Source organism: Hemitrygon akajei, chromosome 3, assembly GCF_048418815.1.
Source record: "Hemitrygon akajei chromosome 3, sHemAka1.3, whole genome shotgun sequence".
NCBI lineage: Eukaryota > Metazoa > Chordata > Chondrichthyes > Myliobatiformes > Dasyatidae > Hemitrygon > Hemitrygon akajei.
The window spans coordinates 26,598,090-26,621,434 of NC_133126.1; the positions used below are offsets into that span (position 1 = coordinate 26,598,090).

The 23,345-nt window shown below is 40.4% G+C and overlaps 1 protein-coding gene across 3 annotated transcripts in view; it reads right to left on the bottom strand.

The window, feature by feature from the left end:
* Window positions 1-23,345, bottom strand: part of LOC140724787 (ribosomal protein S6 kinase alpha-5) — a 304,697-nt gene that overhangs the window by 159,248 nt on the left and 122,104 nt on the right. For 2 of the 3 annotated variants that reach the window (XM_073039388.1, XM_073039389.1), the window contains exon 3: window positions 19,631-19,849. The exons of the other annotated variant lie outside the window; for it this stretch is intronic. In XM_073039388.1, the coding sequence (XP_072895489.1) occupies window positions 19,631-19,849 (219 nt within the window). The remainder of the gene's footprint in view (window positions 1-19,630; window positions 19,850-23,345) is intronic. 3 annotated transcript variants of the gene reach the window in all.

Sequence of the window (23,345 nt, forward strand, 5' to 3'; positions counted from 1 at the left end):
AAGCTGCTGTCTAGCACTCTGAAAATTAAAATAAATGATGCCCACAAAGCAGGAGAAGGCTGTAAGAAGATAGCAAAGCATTTTCAAGTAGCCGTTTCCTCAGTTCGTAATGTAATTAAGAAATGGCAGTTAACAGGAACAGTGGAGGTCAAGTTGAGGTCTGGAAGACCAAGAAAACTTTCCGAGAGAACTAGAAAGGCAAATCAAAACCCCCGTTTGACTGCAAAAGACCTTCAGGAAGATTTAGCAGACTTGGAGTGGTGGTGCACTGTTCTACTGTTCAGCGACACCTGCACAAATATGACCTTCATGGAAGAGTCATCAGATGAAAACCTTTCCTGCATCCTCACCACAAAATTCAGCGTTAGGCATTTGAAAAGGAACATCTAAACAAGCTTGATGCATTTTGGAAACAAGTCCTGTGGACTGATGAAGTTAAAATAGAACTTTTTGGCCACAATAAGCAAAGGTATGTTTGGAGAAAAAAGGGTGCAGAATTTCATGAAAAGAACACCTCTCCAACTGTTAAGCACGGGGGTGGATCGATCATGCTTTGGGCTTGTGTTGAGCCAGAAGCACGGGGAACATTTCACTGGTAGAGGGAAGAATGAATTCAATTAAATACCAGCAAATTCTGGAAGCAAACATCACACTGTCTGTAAAAAACCTGAAGATGAAAAGAAGATGGCTTCTACAACAGGATAATGATCCTAAACACTCCTCAAAATCAAGTGGTGCAAGCTGAATGTTTTGCCATAGCCCTCACAGTCCCCCAACCTAAACATCATTGAAAATCTGTGGATAGACCTCAAAAGAGCAGTGCATGCAAGACAGCCCAAGAATCTCAGAGCAAGAAGCCTTTTGCAAGGAAGAATGGGCGAAAATCCCCCAAACAAGAATTGAAAGACTCTTAGCTGGCTACAGAAAGCATTTACAAGCTGTGATACTTGCCAAAGGGAGTGTTACTAAGTACTGACCATGCAGGGTACCCAAACTTTTGCTTTGGGCCCTTTTCCGTTTTTGTTATTTTGAAACTGTAAAAGATGGAAATAAAAATTATCCTGCTTAAAATATTAAAGAAATGTGTCATCTTTAACTTTATGCCTTTTGGAAATCAGGTCATATTTTACTTGCTTAGCTATTCACAGTAACAGAAATTTTGACCGGGGTGCTCAAACTTTTTCATGCCACTGTAAATAAGGTTGAAAGAGTACAGAGAAAATTTACAAGGATATTGCTGGGACTGAAAGACCTGAGTTGTAAGAAAAGATTGAATAGGTTAGGACTTTATTCCTTGGCAAGCAGAAGATTGAGAGGAGATTTGATAGAAGTGCACAAAATTATGAGGGGTACAGATAGGGTAAATTCAAGCAGGCTTTTTCCACTGAGGTTTGGTGAGACTACAACTAGAGGACATAGGTTAAGGGTGCTAGGTGAAATATTTAAGGGGAACATAAAGGGAAATTTCTTCACTCAGAGTGATGAGAGTGTGAAATGAGCTACAGGTGCAAGTGGTGGATGCAATTTTGATTTCAATGTTCAAGAAAAGTTTAGATAGGTAGATGAATTGGAGGGTTATAGAGGGCTAAGAGCTGGGTGCACATCAATGGGACTAGGCAGTTTAAACGGCTTGGAACAGACCAGCTGGGCCAAATTGCCTGTTTGTACTGTTTTCTAGGACTCTAAATCACTAAAATTAATTTCTGCAATCCCATCCACTTTAGTTATAAGAAACCACTTGCATCAGTTTCATAAAAACACTTAACCAAGAAAACTGACTTAGTGTCATTTTTAAAGTGCCTCTCATTTCCATTTTAGGAAGCTCTGAATTGCTTCTTTTTTTCCAAAGAAGTTAGCTTTATTTATCACATGTGCATCAAAATGTACAGTAAAATGCATTATTTGCACCAAATCAAATAGGATCGTGTTGGGCAAGTGTTGCCTCACTTTCAACGCCAACATAGTATGCCTGCAACTTATTAACCCTAACCCATACATCTTTGGAATCTGTCAGGAAACTGGAGTGCCCAGAGGAAATTCACGTGGTCTTGGGGAGAATGTAAAGACTCTTCACAGGCAGACATGGGATTTGAACCCCATTCATTGAGTACTGGTGCTTTGAAGCGTCTGGGCTAACCACTATGTTACCATGCCAACTCATTTTGTTTCAAAACAGTTTTCATATTAACAGTTTTTTTCAGCTCAGTCATTATAGCACTACATGAAAATAGACAGGCAAGTTCACACAGCAAGATCCCATAAATGTCAGCAAAAAATGTTTGAAATAAATCATAATACGTATGTCACCATATACAAACCTTTCTTGCATGCTTTCACAGTAAAGCAAAGAAAAGCAATAGAATCAATGAAAAACTATACATGCAGACTGATAACCAATGTGCAAAAAACAATCTGTGCAAATACAAAATAATGATAATGAACTTTTAACATCTTTACCAAATGACAACGCCCTCAATAAGGTGTCAGTCAGACAGATGAATATTGCAAGTTGGTAAAAGCAAAAGTACAAAATACATCACAAAGGAAAAAAGTTCCAATTGATCTGATGGCTGGATACTTTTTCGCAGAACATTCTGTGCACATATTTAACTTTGTCTACATTTCAAATGTAAAAACATAATACTGAATTGTACAGAACAAATATGAGACAGTATGGAATTCAAAAAATCTGAATCAACAGGAAAATAATGGAAAAAGAGCCATCTGGGAGGCCAGAACAATCACTCTATTGTTCACTGACCTCTGAAGTTTCCTTTGACCCCAACTGTGTCAAGCAGATGGCACATTACTGACATTTTCAAGTCAATAACATTGGACTGCAAACATGTACAAAACTGGCCAGGTGAAAAAGTGAAATGGACAGTTTGCCAGCAAAACCCTGTTAATAGTCCCAACTGTAAGAAGTTCCAAAGACAAACAATTGCTAACTATTTTCAACAAGTCACCTGCAATGCAAAAGCCAAACAACTTATATCCTCATTCAAGGATTTCTTACAATTTTAATTATAAGCACATAAATTCAGAAGACTGCATTTCAGAAGTCTTACAATAAAGGCCATTAAAACTCAAAGCATATGAAATTCAGAAAAAAATGGGAATGAAGAAATGCTAGTGGAAACAGAAACAGCAGCTGATAAATTATGAAATGATTTATAAATGGTATTTCAATATAACATGGCAGATGATATTTGAAGCAGTCAATGGCAACACATTGCATAAAGGAGGAAGGGTATTCAAAGCTTTCTCCATGGTGTTGAAATAACTATGGACAGAATTGAAAAGGACAAACAAGATGAACTCAACAAGTCAGGCGTCATCTCTGGAGAGGGCAGCATGGTAGTGTAGCTTAGCATAACGCTTTACACCGCCTGCAATCAGCAATTTGGTTTCAATTCCCGCCGCTATCAGCAAGTTCTCCCTGTAACCGCATGGGTTTCCTCTGGGTGCTCTAGTTTCCTTCAAAAATCCAAACACATACAGGCTAAGACTACTATGTTGGCGCTAGACACGTGGCGTCACGTGGGCAGCAGCTAGCACAATTTTCAAACTGCATTGACACAATGTACTTCACTGTATGTTTCAATGTGACAAATATAGCTAATCGTTTTAAAAAAGGTGGAGTTGACATTTCAGGTCAAGACCCTTCACCTGAAGTGAAAGATAAGGGGAGATAGCCCATATAAAAAGGTGAAGGGAAGGTGGAAAGAGGGAGAAGTGATAGGTGGATACAGGTGAGGAGAGGTGATAAGCAAATGGAGGTGGGGGGAAGAGTGACAGAGATTGGGAGGTGATGGGTGGGGTTCACAAAGGACTGCAGATGTAATCTGATGAGAGGAAGATGAAGCATTTCTAGCAGACTTCTTTCTCAAAGTAATTAATCACGAGAGCAAAAATTAACAATGTTAACAGAATACCATACTGCAGAGACAGAAGAGTAATTCAGAATCAGATTTATTATCACCGGCATGTGACATGAAATTTGTTAATTTAGCAGAAGTTCAATGCAATACATAATCTTGTGGAGAGAGAAAAAAATAAATAAAACATAATAATAAATAAACAAGTAAATCACTTACATATATTGAATAATTTTTAAAAAGTGCAAAAACAGAAATACTGTATATTTTTTAAAAAGTGAGGTAGTGTCCAAAGATTCAACGTCCTTTTAGGAATCGGATGGCAGAGGGGAAGAAGCTGTTCCTGAATCGCTGACTGTGTGCCTTCAGGCTTCTGTATCTCCTACCTGATGGTAACAGTGAGAAAAGGGCATGTCCTGGGTGCTGGAGGTCCTTAGTAATGGACACTGCCTTTCAGAGACACCACTCCCTAAAGATGTCCTGGGTACTTCATAGGCTAGTGGCCAAGACTCTCTGTGCCCATTACTCTCTGTGCACCCAGGACTGTGTTGGCACCCACAGTTTCAATCTATTAATTAAATTTGCAGATGATACTACATTGATTGGCCTCATCTCAAATAATAATGAGGCAGTCTACAGGGAAGGAGTCATCACTCGACACAGTGGTCTCCCTCAATGTTACAAAAACAAAGGAGCTGGTTGGGGACTACAGGAGGAACAGAGATAGGCTCAGCCCTATTGACGTCGATGGATCTGGGTTTGAGAGAGTTAACAGATTTTAGTTCCTCAGTAAACACATCACCAGGAATCTCAGTTGGTCTGTACATACTGGCTGTATGGTAAAGAACACAACAGCATCTCTTCTGAAGTAGTTCAGCACGAGTTCCCAAATCCTAAGGTCTTTCTATAGAGGTACAATTGAGAGCATCCTGACTGGCTGCATCACTGCCTGGTATGCGCAAAGAATGAAAATGAATGCTTCAGGTTGAAGACCTTTCATCTGGGATTGTACTCCTGTTAAGAGTGAGTAGCCTAGGATTATAATTTTGTTTAATTATTACAAGTCACTGACTGTTAGAAATCTCTGACTATTGATGCAAATGATTTACAGGTATTTCTCTAAATTAGCTCATACTTCGGAATGATTTTATTTTATTTAGAGATACAGCATGGTAACAAGCCTGACCTAATAAATCCATGCCACCCATTTACACCTATATGACTAATTACCTTCTGCAAAATTTTTGTATACAGTGGATTATGGTTAATTGTGACACACTGGAACCAATACATTTTGGCCCAGTTCAGCAGCTGCACTAATTAGCCAAAGTTTCATGGAAATAGTTTAAAAAGTTTTAAAAATGGCAAATTGAGTAACTAATTATCTATTTAAATGAAATACAGAACAAATTAGAACACTGCCAATAATACTATACTACAAACCTCATTTCCAGAAAAGTTGGGATATTTTCCAAAATGCAATAAAAACAAAAATCTGTGATACGTTAATTCACGTGAACCCTTATTTAACTGACAAAAGTACAAAGAAAAGATATTGAATAGTTTTACTCACCAACTTAATTGTATTTTGTAAATATACACAAATTTAGAATTTGATGGCTGCAACACACTCAACAAAAGTTGGGACAGAGTTAAAATAAGATTGAAAAGTGTACAGAATATTCAAGTAACACCGGTTTGGAAGACTCCACATTAAGCAGGCTAATTGGTAGCAGGTGAGGTATCATGACTGGGTATAAAAGTAGTGTCCATCAAAGGCTCAGTCTTTGCAAGCAAGGATGGGTCGTGGCTCACCCCTTTGTGCCAAAATTCATGAGAGAATTGTTAGTCAGTTCAAAAGGAACATTTCCCAACGCAAGATTGCAGAGAATTTAGATCTTTCAACATCTACAGTACATAAATATTGTGAAAAGATTCAGAGAATTCAGAGACATCTCAGTGCGTAAAGGGCAAGGACAGAAACCACTGTTGAATGCGCGTGATCTTCCAGCCCTCAGGCGGCACTACCTAAGAAACCGTCATGCTACAGTGACAATTATAGCCACCTGGGCTCGGGAGTACTTCGGAAAACCATTGTCACTTAACACAGTCCGTCGCTGCATCCAGAAATGCAACTGGAAACTGTATTACACAAGGAGGAAGCCATACATCAACTCTATGCAGAAACGCCTGCGAGTTCTCTGGGCCCGAGCTCATCTCAGATGGACCGAAAGACTGTGGAACCGTGTGCTCTGGTCAGATGAGTCCACATTTCAGCTAGTTTTCGGAAAAAACAGGCATCGAGTTCTCCGTGCCAAAGATGAAAATGACCATCCTGATTGTTATCAGCGAAAGGTGCAAAACCCAGCATCTGTGATGGTATGAGGGTGCATCAGTGCCCACGGCATGGGTGAGTTGCATGTATGTGAAGGTACCATTGACTCTGATGCATATATTAGGATTTTAGAGAGACATATGTTGCCATCAAGGTGACGTCTCTTCCCAGGACGTCCATGCTTATTTCAGCAGGACAATGCCAGACCACATCCTGCACGGGCTACAACAGTGTGGCTTTGTAGACACAGAGTGCGTGTGCTTGACTGGCCTGCTGCCAGTCCAGATCTATCTCCTTTTGAAAATGTATGGCACATCATTGAGAGGAGAATCGGACAATGGAGACCACGGACTGCTGAGCAGCTGAAGTCTTATATCAAGCAAGAATGGACAAAATTTCCAATTGCAAATCTACTGCAATTAGTATCCTCAGTTCCAAAACGATTAAAAAGTGTTATTAAAAAGAAAAGTGATGAAACACAATGGTAAACATGCCTCTGACCCAACTTTTGTTGAGTGTGTTGCAGCCATTAAATTCTAAATTTGTGTATATTTACAAAATACAATTAAGTTGGTCAGTAAAACTATTGAAAATCTTTTCTTTATACTTTTGTCAGTTAAAGGTTCATGTGAATTAACATATCACAGATTTTTGTTTTTATTACATTTTGGAAAATATCCCAACTTTTCTGGAAATGGGGTTTGTACTATAAAACAGTTAGAGGAATTCACCTGCATCACATTCTTTTAACTGTAAATGAACAAAATCACGCAAACACCTAGTGTAGATAATGGACTGTCTCCAAATCTTCATTTTCATTGTAACATTTAGGATGATTTTTGATACAGTACCTTCAAATTGTTCGTAATTTCTAACTTGAAGTAGTGAAATAATTTCATTTTCATTCATGGCCATTTCTGGCATCTCCAAGCCTGAATGCTTAACAGTGAGCAAAACAGTTCTGAATTGATGATTTCTCACCAACTATCAGTGACAAAAATTGCTGATTTTTGAACATAAATATACACAACCGATGCTATTTCAAAACGGTTCAATCTAAACATTGTTGTATCTAAAGGCCACATAGCACATGACTAACGCTAGTTAGAAGCTGTTCAGCATCAGTCTCCTGTGCCCAATTAAGAAGCATAGTGTCCCAAATAAACAAAGGGAATCTTGATTATTTTCTCGATTAATTTTTGTTCTTTAAGAGTTGTCCCTGTTATGACCCCAGCCCCCTCCTTTGTGAGAATCGCAAGAGCCCTAGTGAAGGGGGGGGTCAATGACCCAAGAGAGAGAGTGACGTGCTGAAATTGGACTCAGGAAAATAAGAGAGAAGCCTTAAGGTTTGGAATGTGGTCTGGCCTCTCAGCCAGACAAAAGCCACGGACATGGCCATTGTCTCTTGGAGACACCTTTGTGGAATGGGGACTGGACTACGTGCAAACCCTCAGGGCAACGTGGGCTGGGTGATGGGGAAAGATTGCCTCACCCCACCCTGATTGACAGCTACAACCCTGCAAGTCCCGATAAAAAGAGGGCTGCCGAGGCGGCCCCTCAGACACACCAAGGATACACACTAAGAAGACACGATAGCGCTTCCCGTCGGAGCGGGAAGCCATTTTGAAGGAAGCCACGTGCGTTAGATTCTGGATCGGGTGTCTGTGGCTGAAACCAAAGGAAAAACCGTTTTTAACTAACAACAGGGATTTGCTTCGCAAAGACAACAGGCAAGTGTTCCTTTTTCTCACCAATCCCTCTCTCCAACACGTGAAATGCCAGCGGTTCCCAAACGGAAAAGCCTGCAGATTTATGAGTGACTTTTATATTTCCATTGGACTCAGTATTATCCCCTAGACAACGATAGAGCTTATTTCTGATTGATTATTACTATACCTGTGCTTTAGATTGAGTATTGACGACGTATATGATCTGAATGTTTTGTATTAACCATACGTTTGTGCCCCTTTATAAATAAAAAACATTTGAAAATAGTACCATCAGACTTCAGCGGACCTCTCTATCTTTGCTGGTAAGTCACCCAGTTACGGGGAACGTAACATCCCAAATAAGCGGCTGCCCTGATTAACCAATGGCCCAACTGATCGGAATCCACTATATTTACAACTTAGTTGTATTCTTGAGAGAATGATCTAATTGATACCAAATCCTCCTGTGATCTCAGTTCCCTTTAAAGCATAGACACCTCTGAACTAAAAGGCACAGTGTTCAGCAACACTCTCTACTCCTTTACAAGCAAAGTTTCACAGAGACAAGAAAACAGTTGCTCATACATGTGCATAGACCAAAAGAGACTGGTATTTTTAGGGAGCTTTTCCCCCATATACTTTTTGTCCATTTAATAATAATGAAGTGTACATTATCTTGTAAAATTCCTTTGCCAACAGCATTGTGGAAATACTTTTATCAGAAATGAAGCTCTTTAAAGTGACTAATCACCAATACCTACAAGGGCAATTCTTAATGCAGGAATAAATGCTGGCCAGGCCAATGAAAGCCAAGCTCCCAAAAATAATAATTAAGTAATACAGCGAAATGCATCGTTTGTGTTAACAACCAACACAACCAAGGATGTGCTGGGGTAAGACTGCAAATATTCACACACATTCCAATGTCAACATAGCATGCCCACAATGCTCAGCAGAACAACACAGAACAAATCAGTACAAAACAAAAAACAAGCCCCGTTTCCTTCTTCCACCCACCAACATATAGAGTCCTCCTACTCCAGGACAAGCCATCTTTGGCCTCCAGTGAATTCTGACTCAAGGACATCAGGTGTTTGACTTTCCCAGTGGACTCACAGGGATTTGTGGACTCTGGACTCCAGTCATTGGGTTCTGTTACTAAACCAAAATTGACACCTTTCTTTGAGATAGCAAGATAGCACACTGATTCAACATTTCATCCAGAGATTAAGACTAGCTTTATTGGTCACATGGACATTGAAACATATAGTGAAATGTGTTGTTTGTGTCAACAGTCCAAGGATGTGCTGGGGGTAGCTCACAAATGTCACCATACATCCACTGCCAACATAGCATACCCACAACTTGCTATCTCTTACTAACCAGGTTTTTTTTGGAAATATGGGAGGGAACAGGACCACCTGGAAGAAACTAATGTAGTCACAGGGAGTACATACAAACTGCTTACAGACAGAGGCAGGAAATAAACCCCGACTGCCAGCGCTGTAAAGTTCTGCTAACTGCCATGCTGCCAAGTACACTGGCAGTACACTGGTTTTCTCAGCAGTGCAATGAAGCCACAACCTAGAATTTATGCTCAGTCGCTGTAGTACTTAAAGCCACAATCATCTGCTACAGAGGCAAGAAAACTGCCAGAAGATATATAGTCACTTTAGGAAGCATCACTCAAGAGGACAAAGCAGGCAAGAAGCAACTTGTGAAGTTGCAACCGGAAGAAAAATCAGACACATCTTAGTTTACCTTTGAAAACTTGTATGTAAAGAAAAATTCGTAAGATTGGTAAAAAATATTTTTAACAACTACAAATGTTCTGTAGAATTTCTTTCTGCATACCTGAACAAATTCTTACAGGAATTTTGATAAAACTTTCACTGAACCTGAAAATAACCATCATCATTCTGGTAGTGGTGCATATTCCACCTCAAACCAAAGTCAGGCAGGCACTGGAAGAGATGAGCACTGAACAGCAGTCTCTAGACAGTGCACCCAGATACCCTCCCTATCACTGCAGGAAATTACAACCAGGCCATCTTAAAGTTATCTGTGAACAACTACCAGTAACACATCACCTGTGGAACCAGAGGAACTATCACTCTTGATCACTGTTATACCACCATAAAGAATGCTTACCGTGCTATCCCATGCCCGCACTTTGTAAAGTCTGATCACTTGTTTGTACTACTTCTCCCCACATATAAGCAGAGGCAAAAGACCACAGCACCAGAGGTGAGGACCAAGATAGTATTGTCAAGGGAGGTGTAGAGGCGCTTACAGAACTGCTTTGAGTCGATAGTCTGGACAAAATTCAAGGATTCATCTGCAGATCTGAACAAATAGGCCACAGTTGTCACTGACTTCATGAAGACCTGCGTAGAACAACGTGTGCCTTTGTGAACATACCAGACATATCTAAACCAAAAGCCTTGGATGAACCTGGAGATTTGTAGTCTGCTGATGGCTATGTCTGTGGCATTCAAGACTAGTAATCCAGACTATACAAGTCAAGCTACAGCCTAAGGAAGGCTATGTTAAGAGCGAGTGAACAATTACAACTGAAGTTAGAGACAGATTTGGATGTACATCAGGCAGGGTATGCAGGCCATTACTTCCTACAAGGCAAAACCTATTATTATGTATGGTTGTGATACATCACTCCCAGATGAGTTCAATGTCTTTTATGCACACCATTCACAATGGGAGAATAAAACTACACCTGTGCGAATCATTTACACAGCATTTAGTGACCCTGTGGCCTGTGTCTTTGAGGTTGACATTAGAACATCTTTTAAGAGTGTGAACCCTTGCAAGGCATCAGGTTCTGATGGTGTACCTGGTAGGGCTCTGAAAACCTGTGCCAACCAACTGGTGGGCATGTTCAAGAACATCTTCAATCTCTAACTTTTGCAGTTGCAGGTTCCCACCTGCTTCAAAATGCTGACAATCATACCAGTGCCCAAAAAGAGCAGGGCGAGTTGCCTCAATGACCATTGCCCAGTTGCACACACATCTACTGTGATGAAGTGCCTTGAAAGATTGGTCATGGTCAGAATCAACTCCTGCCAAAGGACTCAGACGCACTGAAATTTGTCTATCACCACAATAGGTCTACAGCGATGCAATCTCACTGCCTCTCCTCTTAGCCTTGGATCACCTGGACAATAACAGTACCTACATCAGGCTGCAGTTTATGATTACAGCTTAGCGTTCAATACCATCATACTTTCAGTTCGAATCAACAAGCTCCAAAACCTAGGCCTCTGTACCTTCCTCTGCAACTGGATTTTTGACTTCCTTACCAAGACGTCACAGTCTATGCAGATCAGAAATCCCCACCTCACTGATAATCAACATAGGCACACCTCAAGGATGGGTGTGTGGCCCAATGCACTACTCTCTCTGCACCCACTGTGCAGCTAGACACAACTCAATCACCAGCTATAAATTTTCAGATGATATGATTATTGTTTGCAGAATTTCAGATGGTGACAAGGTGGTGTACAGGAGCAAGACAGATCAGCTGATTGAGTGGTGATCCAATAACAATCTTGCACCCAACATCAGTGAGAACAAGGAATTGATTGTGGACTTTAGGAAAGGGAGGCTGAGGGAAACAAACAGTCCTCATCGAGCAGAAAGGCAACAGTTTCAACTTCCTGGGTGTCAACTCCTTTGAGGATCTATCCTGGGTCCAACATATTCATTCAATTACAAAGGCAGCACAACAGTGGCTATATTTCATTCAGAGTTTGCAGACATTTGGTATGACACCAAAGACACTCAAATTTCTGCAGGTGTACTGTGGAGAACATCTAATAAGTTGCATTACCATCTGGTATGGAGGGGGTCACTGTACAGAATCAGAAAGCTGCAACCAGCTCCATCATAGGCACTAGCCTCACCAGCATCGAGAACATCTTCAAAAGGCAATGTCTCAAGAAGGTGGCTGTTGGCCATGAGAAGTTAAAATATGGAAGGAAACATCAAACTCAAATGAGTCAAGATGGACAGTGGAAGCAGACAAACCACTTGTCTTTTGTTCTTACCATGTGTTTGAAGGAATGGAGGCTGCCATTTTGTGAAGTTGCTCTGTTACCTCCATTTTGTGAGCAGTCTAGTGAACTGGTTTACTCTGGATCAAAGTGCTTTAAAGTGGACACAATGATGCTCTTAATAATCTGCTGAACTAGAGATCATTTCAAAATAAGGAAGTACTTGTGAGGTGCTCTTTGGTAATATAAAACATGTAGGTTATGAATAGGGAGTATGTGTTTGACCCGAGAAACCAGAGCCTAGTAAATGGCTGGTGTGCTCTGATTTAAAGCAAAGACATTAATTACAACATTTAAACTGATAAAGGAGGTAAAAGAATGAGGGGTTTGAGTGCAAAGTATTGAGAAGTCAACTATGCCAGGGGCTGAGTGAAGGATCGATCAGTTGGCCAACAGGAGATTTCCTATTTCAGTGTTATAAATTGGAGAAGTGGTCTGAGTGAATGTTGGTACAGTGGGAAAAGTAGAATTCATGTTTTAGGTTTTGTACATAGACAATAAAGTGCAAGCTTTGATAAATTAAAAACTGTGGGATGAATTACCCAACTTTGATCAATTGATGATAATCAACAACAGTATCCATCATTAAGGAGCCCCATCACTCAGGATAAGCCCTCTTTCCATTGTTACCATCAAGGTGGTGGTACAGAAGACTGAAGACGCAGTCAACATTTCAGGAAAAGTTTCTTCCCTTCCACCATCATATTTCTGAATGGACAATAAACCATGAACAACAACTTACTGCATTTTTTGCTCTCTTTTTGTATGACTTAATTATTTATATATATTTCTTATTGCAATGTATTGCTGCTGCAAAGTAACAAATTTCACGACATATGCCAGTGATATTAAGTTTGATTCTGATTATGAAGATTCATGTTTTAATGCAATGTTAAACTGAGAATTTCAACAACAATGATATACAACCAACTAAATCTTAAATGAACTTTGGAAAGATTAAACTTAAACTTTGTAAAAGTTATATGTTGATAAGTTTACATCTATTTATTCTCAATGAAAACCTATCACGGCAGCTTCAAATTGATGAAGACATCAGAAGGGGACAGGTGATAATCAGTCTTCCTGCCAGTCAGACTGCCACCCAGCATCTGATAAAGAGTAATAGTAGAGGCAGGAATTAATATTCACCTTGGTCATCCCAACTTGGGCTTGGCATCTTATCAAGAACTTTAGTCAACCTTTCCATACCAAGGCTCAGTAAAGATAAGACCCAGAGAAGTAGGAAGACACCAAGCTGATGAGATGGTAGCTTGTAGATGATCCATGAATGAACCAGTATGCCATTGGACCACAGCTGTTGCTGGCCTTAACTCACAATGGAGAATCTAATTTGCTTCATGAACCTTGTCAGGTACACGTGTCTTCATGTTACCTAAAGCCTTCAGCTCAAACTGATATGACCACCAAAAGTAACAGCAGAAGACACTTGATAATATGCATCCCAACTTTCCAAAATGTCACTGACAACACTAGTAAACAGCTCACTGGCCACAATCAAACCCTCCAAAGCCTCAAGCAGGAGACTGGTTATAGCATCTTTCAGAATTACAAAGCCTCAGCAAACCACTTAGTGGAAGCTGCAACCAATCTCTGCTGTTGGCCATTGACTGCTTTCACAATACAGCCACCAACTAATATTTTAGTTCTTGCTACTCTATTGTTGCCTGTGCAATATTTGTGCTTTGGAGAACAGGTGGTTGCATTTGTGAGAATCTCTGTAATAGAGATTCCACATTTCTTAAATCTTTCGCAGACATTCCTTCAGGACTGTAGCAATCAATTATATTTCATTGACTCAATATTTTTTGGGACACCTTCCTGCAGGTCATTCCTCTTTGTAAACTATAGAACTCACCTGGACGTGATGTATTTACTCTATTAAATTAAATGTGTCCATACTAGTACCCAGTTTGCAGAGCAAGTTTTGTGATGGCAGGTTGGGAAGACAAATGGTCCACTACGTTATGCTGCTCTGGCTTTCCACTAGCCCTTGATTGCCATGGTGCAATAAAGCTTAGTCTGCATTTCCCAATTGTGCTGGCAGATATTCACCCCTTCCCTCACCACCCCATTCACATTCTTCCTCATTACATCTCTCAACAACAGCATTGTCTTCTAGTGCCTTAACTGACCTTGAATGTGGAAAGAAAAATACGTTAGAATGCTTGCCTTCACTACTACAAGGATGCCTCAAGGAAGGAATGATTTGAAACACTACCTGAACCAATAAGGGATACCAACTAAGCAAGTAGACACCTCGTTTTGTCATCTCTTCTGCTTCTCTAATCCCTCCAGGCATAGTGACATGCCATTCCAAGTTCAACCGCTATTCTAAATGTAATGGAACGTGAAAATCTCAGCACAGAATTGCAATACACTCTGTAGCAAATTCCAGCCCTATACATTTTTAAAAATCAATACTATTGAATCTTTTACCAGGGTCATCAAAATATACTAACTGCATAATCAAGAACACAATAAAATTCAATCAAATAAACTGATAATCATTTATATAAAGATTGGTCAGAATCTTAGAAGCAAGGCATTGTTAAATGTGGCTCTTCAGATGACTGATCAAACAGTGTTTTCCATCTTTTCAGCATCATAAAATTGTTTGAAAGCTGCTTACCAGCTAAAGAGATTAGCTTTATTTGTCACATGTACATTGAAACATCGAAACATGGTGAAATGCATCATTTGGCATCAATGACCACAGTCAGACAATGTGTTGGGGCAGCCCGCAAGCATCGCCATCCTTCAGGCACCAACATGGCACGCCCACAACTCACTAACATTAACCCTAACCCTAACTGTATATCTTTGGAACGTGGGAGGAAACTGAAGCACCCAGAGAAAACTCACATGGTTTTGGAGGGAACATACAAGTTCCTTATAGACACTATATTCCTTATAGTGATCCAAAATCAGTGATCACTAGTGCATAAGCAATTGGACTAACTACTACAGTACTGTGCTGCCCTTTCATTAGCAGCAACAGAGATGTGCCCCTATCAAATAGTGTCAACTACTTTCTTCAGTGAAGATTTGTCAAGTGCTAGGAACAGTAGAGAAAGGATTGACGAATCCCATAACCAAAATAGAGGCTCTTCCAGCCACATGCTTATCCACAATATGGATTACCTTGTAATTTGCTTATGTGCAGTTTTCACATACTTGGCACAGGCTTTTGTTTCTAAACTATGTGAAGGAAACTATGTTTCTATGGTACTAAAAATAGGATTGTTATAGACATGTTTTGAATAAGTGCCCAACTTATCGCTGGTATAACCAGTCTTTGTTAGAGAAGGGCCTTTCCCATACCAGCCAGTATTGGAGAACTATGCTCGTGTAATCTTAGCACACAAAATGTTGGCACATGCAAACTGCACAGACTTATATGTCTCACGGATTTGAGGTTCATCCACAAAAATCACAAAATTTGAAACTTCACAAAATTGCTGTTGTCAGCATTCGAATGCAATAGACTATCTGCTCTTTTCTGCAATGATCCCAGTAAGGAATGTGGAAGCAGTGTAATCACACAGAATGATTGGAGAAAAAGAAATTTCTAGTACAGTGAAAATAAAGTTGACCAACAAGAAATTGCTTCATTTCTTACAATTCACATACTCTGAATTCTTGAGACTATAAGAGAGTTTCACATCTTTCAGATACCTTGGCTGAAATCTAACTTACAATTATTACGATATTAACTGTTATTTATTCATTTCAGGACAAGAACATCTCAGGGAAGGCCAGCATTTAATAGGCTAAATGGTAGTGAGCCATCTTCTTGAAGTAAAAAAAATTAAAGATTAGCTTTATTTGTCACATGTACATTGAAACATACAGTGGAATGCATTGTTTGCATCAAATCAAATCAGCGAGGACTATGTAGGGCAGCCTGCAAGTGTCACTATGCTTCTTGGGCCCAAAAATTACACCATTCCCACATTGGCAACACTCACAAATAAGGGTTCCGCATGACTAGAAACATAGAAATATAGAAAATAGGTGCAGGAGTTGGCCATTCGGCCCTTCAACCCTGCACCGCCATTCAGTATGATCATGGCTGATCATCCAACTCAAAACCTTGTACCTGCTTTCTCTCCATACCCCCAATCCCTTTAGCCACAAGGGCCATATCTAACTTCCTCTTAAATATAGCCAATGAACCGGCCTCAACTGTTTCCTGTGGCAGAGAATTCCACAGATTCACCACTCTCTGTGTGAAGAAGTTTTTCCTCATCTCAGTCCTAAAAGGCTTCCCCTTTATCCTTAAACTGTGACCCCTCATTCTGGACTTCCCCAACATCGGAAACAATCTTCCTGCATCTAGCCTGTCCAATCCCTTTAGAATTTTATACATTTCAATAAGATCCCCCCTCAATCTTCTAAATTCTAGAGTGTATAAGCCTAGTTGATCTAATCTTTCTTCATATGAAAGTCCTGCCATCCCAGGAATCAATCTGGTGAACCTTCTCTGTACTCCCTCTATGGCAAGAATGTCTTTCCTCAGATTAGGGGACCAAAACTGCACACAATATTATAGGTGCGGTCTCACCAAGGCCTTGTACAACTTCAGTAGAACCTCCTTGCTCCTGTACTCAAATCCTTTTGCTATGAATGCCAATATACCATTTGCCTTTTTCACCGCCTGCTGTACCTGCATGCCCACCTTCAATGACTGGTGTACAATGCCACCCAGGTCTCGTTGCACCTACCCTTTTCCTAATCAGCCACCATTCAGATAGTAATCTGTCTTCCTGTTCTTGCAACCAAAGTGGATAACCTCACATTTATCCACATTAAATTGCATCTGCCATGAATTTGCCAACTGATCTAACCTATCCAAGTCACCCTGCATCCTCTTAGCAACCTCCTCACAGCTAACACCACCGCCCAGCTTCGTGTCATCCACAAACTTGGAAATGCTGCATTTAATTCCCTCGTTTAAATCATTAATATATATTGTAAACAACTGGGGTCCCAGCACTGAGCCTTGCAGTACCCCACTAGTCACTGCCTGCCATTCTGAAAAGGTCCCGTTTACTCCCACTCTTTGCTTCCTGTCTGCCAACCAATTCTCTACCACATCAATACCATACCCCCAATACCGTGTGCTTTAGGTTTGCACACTAATCTCCTGGTTGGGACCTTGTCAAAAGCATTTTGAAAATCTAAATATACCACATCCACTGGCTCTCCCCTATCCACTCTACTAGTTACATCTTCAAAAAATTCTATAAGATTCGTCAGACATGATTTTCCTTTCACAAATCCATGCTGACATTGTCCGATGATTTCACCTCTTTCCAAATGTGCTGTTATCACATCTTTGCTAACCGACTCTAACATTTTCCCCACCACTGATGTCAGACTCACTGGTCTATAATTCCCCAGTTTTTCTCTCCCTCCTTTTTTAAAAAGTGGGGTTACTTTAGCCACCCTCCAATCCTCAGGAACTAATCCAGAATCTAATGAGTTTTGAAAAATTATCACTAATGCATCCACTATTTCTTGGGCTACTTCCTTAAGCACTCTGGGATGCAGACCATCTGGCCCTGGGGATTTATCTGCCTTTAATCCCTTCAATTTACCTAACACCACTTCCCTACTAACATGTATTTCCCTCAGTTCCTCCATCTCACTAGACCCTCGGTCCCTTACTATTTCCGGAAGATTATTTATGTCCTCCTTAGTGAAGACAGAACCAAAGTAGTTATTCAATTAGTCTGCCATGTCTTTGTTCCCTATCATCAATTCACCTGTTTCTGACTGTAAGGGACCTACATTTGTCTTGACCAATCTTTTTCTTTTCATGTATCTATAAAAGCTTTTACAGTCAGTTTTTATGTTCCCTGCCAGCTTTCTCTCATAATCTTTTTTCCCTTTCCTAATTAAGCCCTTTGTCCTTCTCTGCTGGTCTCTGAATTTCTCCCAGTCCTCAGGTGTGCCGCTTTTTTTTTGCTAATTTATATGTTTCTTCTTTGGACTTGATACTATCCCTAATTTCCCTTGTCAGCCACGGGTGCACTACCTTCCCTGGTTTATTCTTTTGCCAAACTGGGATGAACAATTGTTGTAGTTCATCCATGTGATCTTTAAATGCTTGCCATTGCATATCCACCGTCAACCCTTGAAGTATCATTTGCCAGTCTATCTTAGCTAATTCACGTTTCATACCTTCAAAGTTACCCTTCTTTAAATTCAGAACCTTTGTTTCTGAATTAACTATGTCACTCTCCATCTCAATGAAGAATTCCAACATATTAAGATCACTCTTACCCAAGGGGCCTCGCATGACAAGATTGCTAACTAACCCTTCCTCATTGCTCAATACCCAATCTAAAATGGCCTGTACACAACTCCCACCAGCGTTTTCTGACCCTTAGTGATATAGTGTTCTCTACCCATATCGATTCCACATCCTCCAGGCTATTGTTCTTCCTTTCTATTGTGTTAAACTCCTCTCTAACCAGCAATGCTACCCCGCCTCCTTTTCTTTCCTGTCTATCCCTCCTGAATATTGACTATCCCTGGATGTTGAGCTCCCATCCTTGGTCACCCTGAAGCCATGTCTCTGTGATCCCAACTATATCATATTCATTCATAACTATCTACACATTCAATTCATCCACCTTGTTACGAATGCTCCTCGCATTGACACACAAAGCCTTCAGGCTTGTTTTTACAACACTCTTAGCCCTTATACAATTATGTTGAAAAGTGGCTCTTTTTGCTTTTTGCCCTGGATTTGCCTGCCTGTCACTTTTACTTTTCACTTTACTACTTTTTGCTTCTACCCTCATTTTACACCCCTCTGTCTCTCTGCACTTGTTCCCATCCCCCTGCCACATTAGTTTAAATCCTCCTGAACAGCAGTAGCAAACGCAGTAGCAATGTCCTAGGACATTGGTTCCAGTCCAGCCCAGGTGCAGACCATCCTGTTTATTCCGGTCCCACCTCCCCCAGAACTGGTTCCAATGCCCCAGGAATTTGAATCCCTCCCCCTTGCACCATTTTTCAAGCCACGTATTCATCTGAAATATCCTCTTATTTCTACTCTGACAAGTACGTGACACTGGTAGTAATCCAGAGATTTTTACTTTTGTGGTCCTGCTTTTTAAGTTTATCTCCTAACTCCCTAAATTCACCTTGTAGGACCTCATCCCATTTTTTACCTATATCGTTGGTACCTATGTGCACCACGACCACTGGCTGTTCACCCTCCCATTCCAGAATGTCCTGCAGCCGCTCAGAGACATCCTTGACCCTTGCACCAGGGAGGCAACATACCATCCTGGAGTCTCGTTTGCGGCCGCAGAAACGCCTATCTATTCCCCTTACAATCAAATCCCCTATCACTATAGCTCTCTCACTCCTTTTCCTTCCCTCCTGTGCTGCAGAGCCACCCATGGTGCAATGAACTCGGCTGCTGCTACCTTCCCCTGATGAGACGTCTCCCCCAACAGTATCCAAAACAGTATATCTGTTTACTAACAACAACTTGGGCTAAATAGTGGTGACAACTCCATAACTTCGCTCAATAGAAGAGAAAAGGTGGGAAAGAAACTGGCAAGTTTAAAAATAAGTGAAAGTGATTTGACATGTTACCTAAAATAAGGTGGAGTTTTGTATCTGTCTGGAAAGCATAATGTAATGTGACAAGGAAAGGTGATTGTCGAATATGCTCCAACACTTGACGCTCTGTCCTGGTGTGCTCTGCAGTCTTTGCTTTTTGAACTATTGTTGCCTTTTTCAGAACCTTCATGGCAAAAAGCTTTCCGGTGTCATGGCCACTGATTTTTCTCACAAGAAACACTTTTCCATAAGCTGAAAACAGAATGAAAGGCATCAAGGTTAAGAACATGCAATAAGTTAACATTTCAGTTAAAATACTATTTGATACAAAAGCAACACAAATGACCACATTACCTAATGAACCAACTAACAATAATTCTCCCAACTAAAGAAGTCCCTTACACCAAAACATTAAAAAATTTTAAACACTTTATAACTATTGTTTGGAGAAAATGCTATGGTGGGTGTCAGCTACTCTTCGTCAGAAGTATTTCCACATCAACAGAAGGATCATCCTCAAAAAAGGTTTCCACAGGAGAGTCATTCCAATTGTGGCATGAATATCGATTTCTTATTCCGTAAAAAAAAAATTCCCTTCCCTCCCCTTTGGCCTCTTGTCTCTCGTCACCTGCCTATCACCTCCCCCCCCAGAACCCCCTCCTTCCTTTTCTCCCACTGTCCACTCTCCACTCCTATCAGATTCCTTCTTCTCCAGCCCTTTATCTTTGCTATCCACCAGGCTTCACCTATCAGCTTCTAGCTAGCCACCTTCCTCTCCTCCCCCACCTTTTTTATTCTGGCATCTTCCCCCTTCCTTTCCAGTCCTAAAGAAGGATCTCAGTCCAAAATGTTGTCAGTCTATTCATTTCCATAGATGCTGCTTGACTTGCCAAGTTCCTCCAGCATTTTGTAGGTATTGGTTTCCACGTGCAAGTTTTCCCCCTTGGGTTACCTTTTGTTCTGAGATTCTTTTAAAGAATGTTTTTCAGAAAGGAATTTTTTATCCCTCATTGACATTCTATTCTACACAATGTTTTAACTGCAATAAAAAAAAAACACTAACCATTACATTTTTCTGACAGAATATGCTCATCTGTACTAAGTGATGAAACCAATTCAGTGCACGTGGATAGAATCTGAACTGGATTTAAAGTCAGACACTAAAAGGGAATTCAGTGCTCCAAAAAATCAGAAAAATCTTAAAAGTGATCAAGATATTCTCAAAATTTTCTGCTTCTATCACATCAAATACCTGAGCTATTTCCAACATTAACTACTCCACCTCTCTCTTGCTCCCCATGTTTCTTTCCATTTAAACTCCAATTCTTTGATCAAGGTTTTCTTTATCTCTTAATAACTCATCTTTGCATCACAACCTTGTGATACACCTGTGCAGATGGAGATTGTGGAGGAGACTTGAACTGACTAGGGTCTGCAAATGAGGAAATAGAGGAAATTATCAAAGTCTTGGAGCTTATTGTTTAGTTTTGAGAGGATGATGGTGTTGAATGCAGATCTGTAGTCAATGAAGAGCATCATGATGTATGCATCTTCACTGTCCAAATTTTCCAGAGCTGAGTAAAGAGCCAATGAAATGGCATCTGCTGTGATGGTAGACAAATTGGAGCAGATCCAAGTTGCTCCTCAGGTGGGGGTTGATATGCTTCATCACTAACCCCTTAAAGTACTACATCACCATAGACAAGTGATAGATGATAGGTATTGAGGCAGATCATCATGTTATTCTTTGGCACCGGTATAAATGAGGCCTGCTTGAAGTAGGTTAGTACCCGAGACTTCCAAAGTGAGAGATTAAAGACAGCATTTAATCTATTCACCTACTTCCTCCACAACTCAACCACATTCTCATGCTTTATCCCTATAAATGATCATGTCTTTCTGGCCCTCTTTTTTTTTAAGCCCTATTTGACACAATTCAACCACTCTTGGAAGCAGCAAGCTGTAGACATACAGGTGGCCCCCGTTTTTCGAACGTTCGCTTTATGACAGCTCGCTGTTACAAAATACCTACATTAGTACCTGTTTTTGCTAACCAAAGATGCTTTTCGCTTTTACGAAAAAAAGGCGCCCACTTTATATGTGTGTTTACCCCAAGAAAGACTACCATGACCGTGAAGCTTTATGCGGGCAGTTGTATGCGCATGCGTGTACGTGTTGATTTTTTTTCCTCCAAATTGATTTTGGCTTGCTGTCTTCCCGATTTTGATAAGTGAAACTACACCATACATACAATATTTCTACTTTATATAGGCTGTATATTTGTCATATCATTTCTGCTTTTACTATATGTTAGTGTTATTTTAGGTTTTATGTGTTATTTGGTATGATTTGGTAGGTTATTTTTTGGTTCTGGGAACGCTCAAAAATTTTTCCCATATAAATTAATGGTAATTGCTTCTTCGTTTTATGACATTTCAGCTTACAAACGGTTTCATAGGAATTCTCTACCTTCGGATAGCGGAGGAAACCTGTAATGAAATTGTCCAAAATTTTGTTTGTCCTGTATCTTTGTGCTTTGGTCCTTGATTCTTCCCACTATTTAACTTATCTAGACCTGCCATGATCCTGCGCACCTAAATAAAATCTCCTGAAACCTCTTTTCAAAGTTCAAAGTAAACTTATTATCAAAGTGCAAATAGGTCATCATATACAACCGTGATTTATTTTCTTGTAGATTTAACACCCTGGGGAAGGTTTCACTGCTATTGTAATGGTCTTTCTGTAGAAGTAGTGTTTGGGCTAGGGTTAGAGATAATGGGTGCTTTGGAATGTGAGCCGTCCAAGGATGGAAGGGTGTTTTTGTGCTGTGTGCCTGACACCAGGGTGATCTGGATCTTTTGTTTGGCGGGAAATGGAGAGAAGACACTGGATCAGAGCCATGGTCTGACAAAGGCTGGAGAGATTGAGGAGGATCGGCGAAAAGGAAACCATGAACTCCAACGTGCACATTAAACTGTTTCATTAAAATTGGCCCTTTTTTTGGCTTTTTCTTCACTAACCCTGTAGTCAGATTAAAGGCTGATTTATACTTCTGCGTCGCATCTATACCATAGGTACTGCATACCTTACACCATAGGGTGACATGCACCTCCCTAAAAAAGTAACTCACACATCGCGGCAACAACTGTGATTGGTCCACTTGGTAGCATCACATTTCCTGTGCTTCTTCTCCGCCATGTCTGTACACCAATGTGAAATAGATTAACCAAAACGTCAAATCTACCTGCTGATATGTGAAAATGTTTGAAATGCATTTCCTTGTCCATGTCTCTCACGATGAAACTCAACACAGTGGCGTAGAAACACCACCGCCAACTAGCATTTGGTGCACACCAACGCATGCTCGCTACAGCGTAGAGTCCACGCAGAAGTATAAATCAGCCTTAAGAATTATAAAGCTAAATCGTTTAATTGTATTTGGTGTACTGTGTTATTTTGTGGTACTGATTTGTAACAGGGTAACAAATCATGCAGCATCCACACAAACAGGGTGATTTTGGGGTGTATTCGCATCTCAATCTCACCCGTTTGGCAGAGCCAGAGATTGTCTTCCCTAGACTTACATAGCCGAAAGAACCTGAGGATTACACAGACATAATTAATAAATCCATAATAGAATAAAAACCATAGTAAAATCAAGGAAAGACTACACAAACTGTGTGTTCAACCAGTATGCAAGAGACAAACTGCAAATACAAAAATAAAGGAATAATGGGAGAGGGAGAGG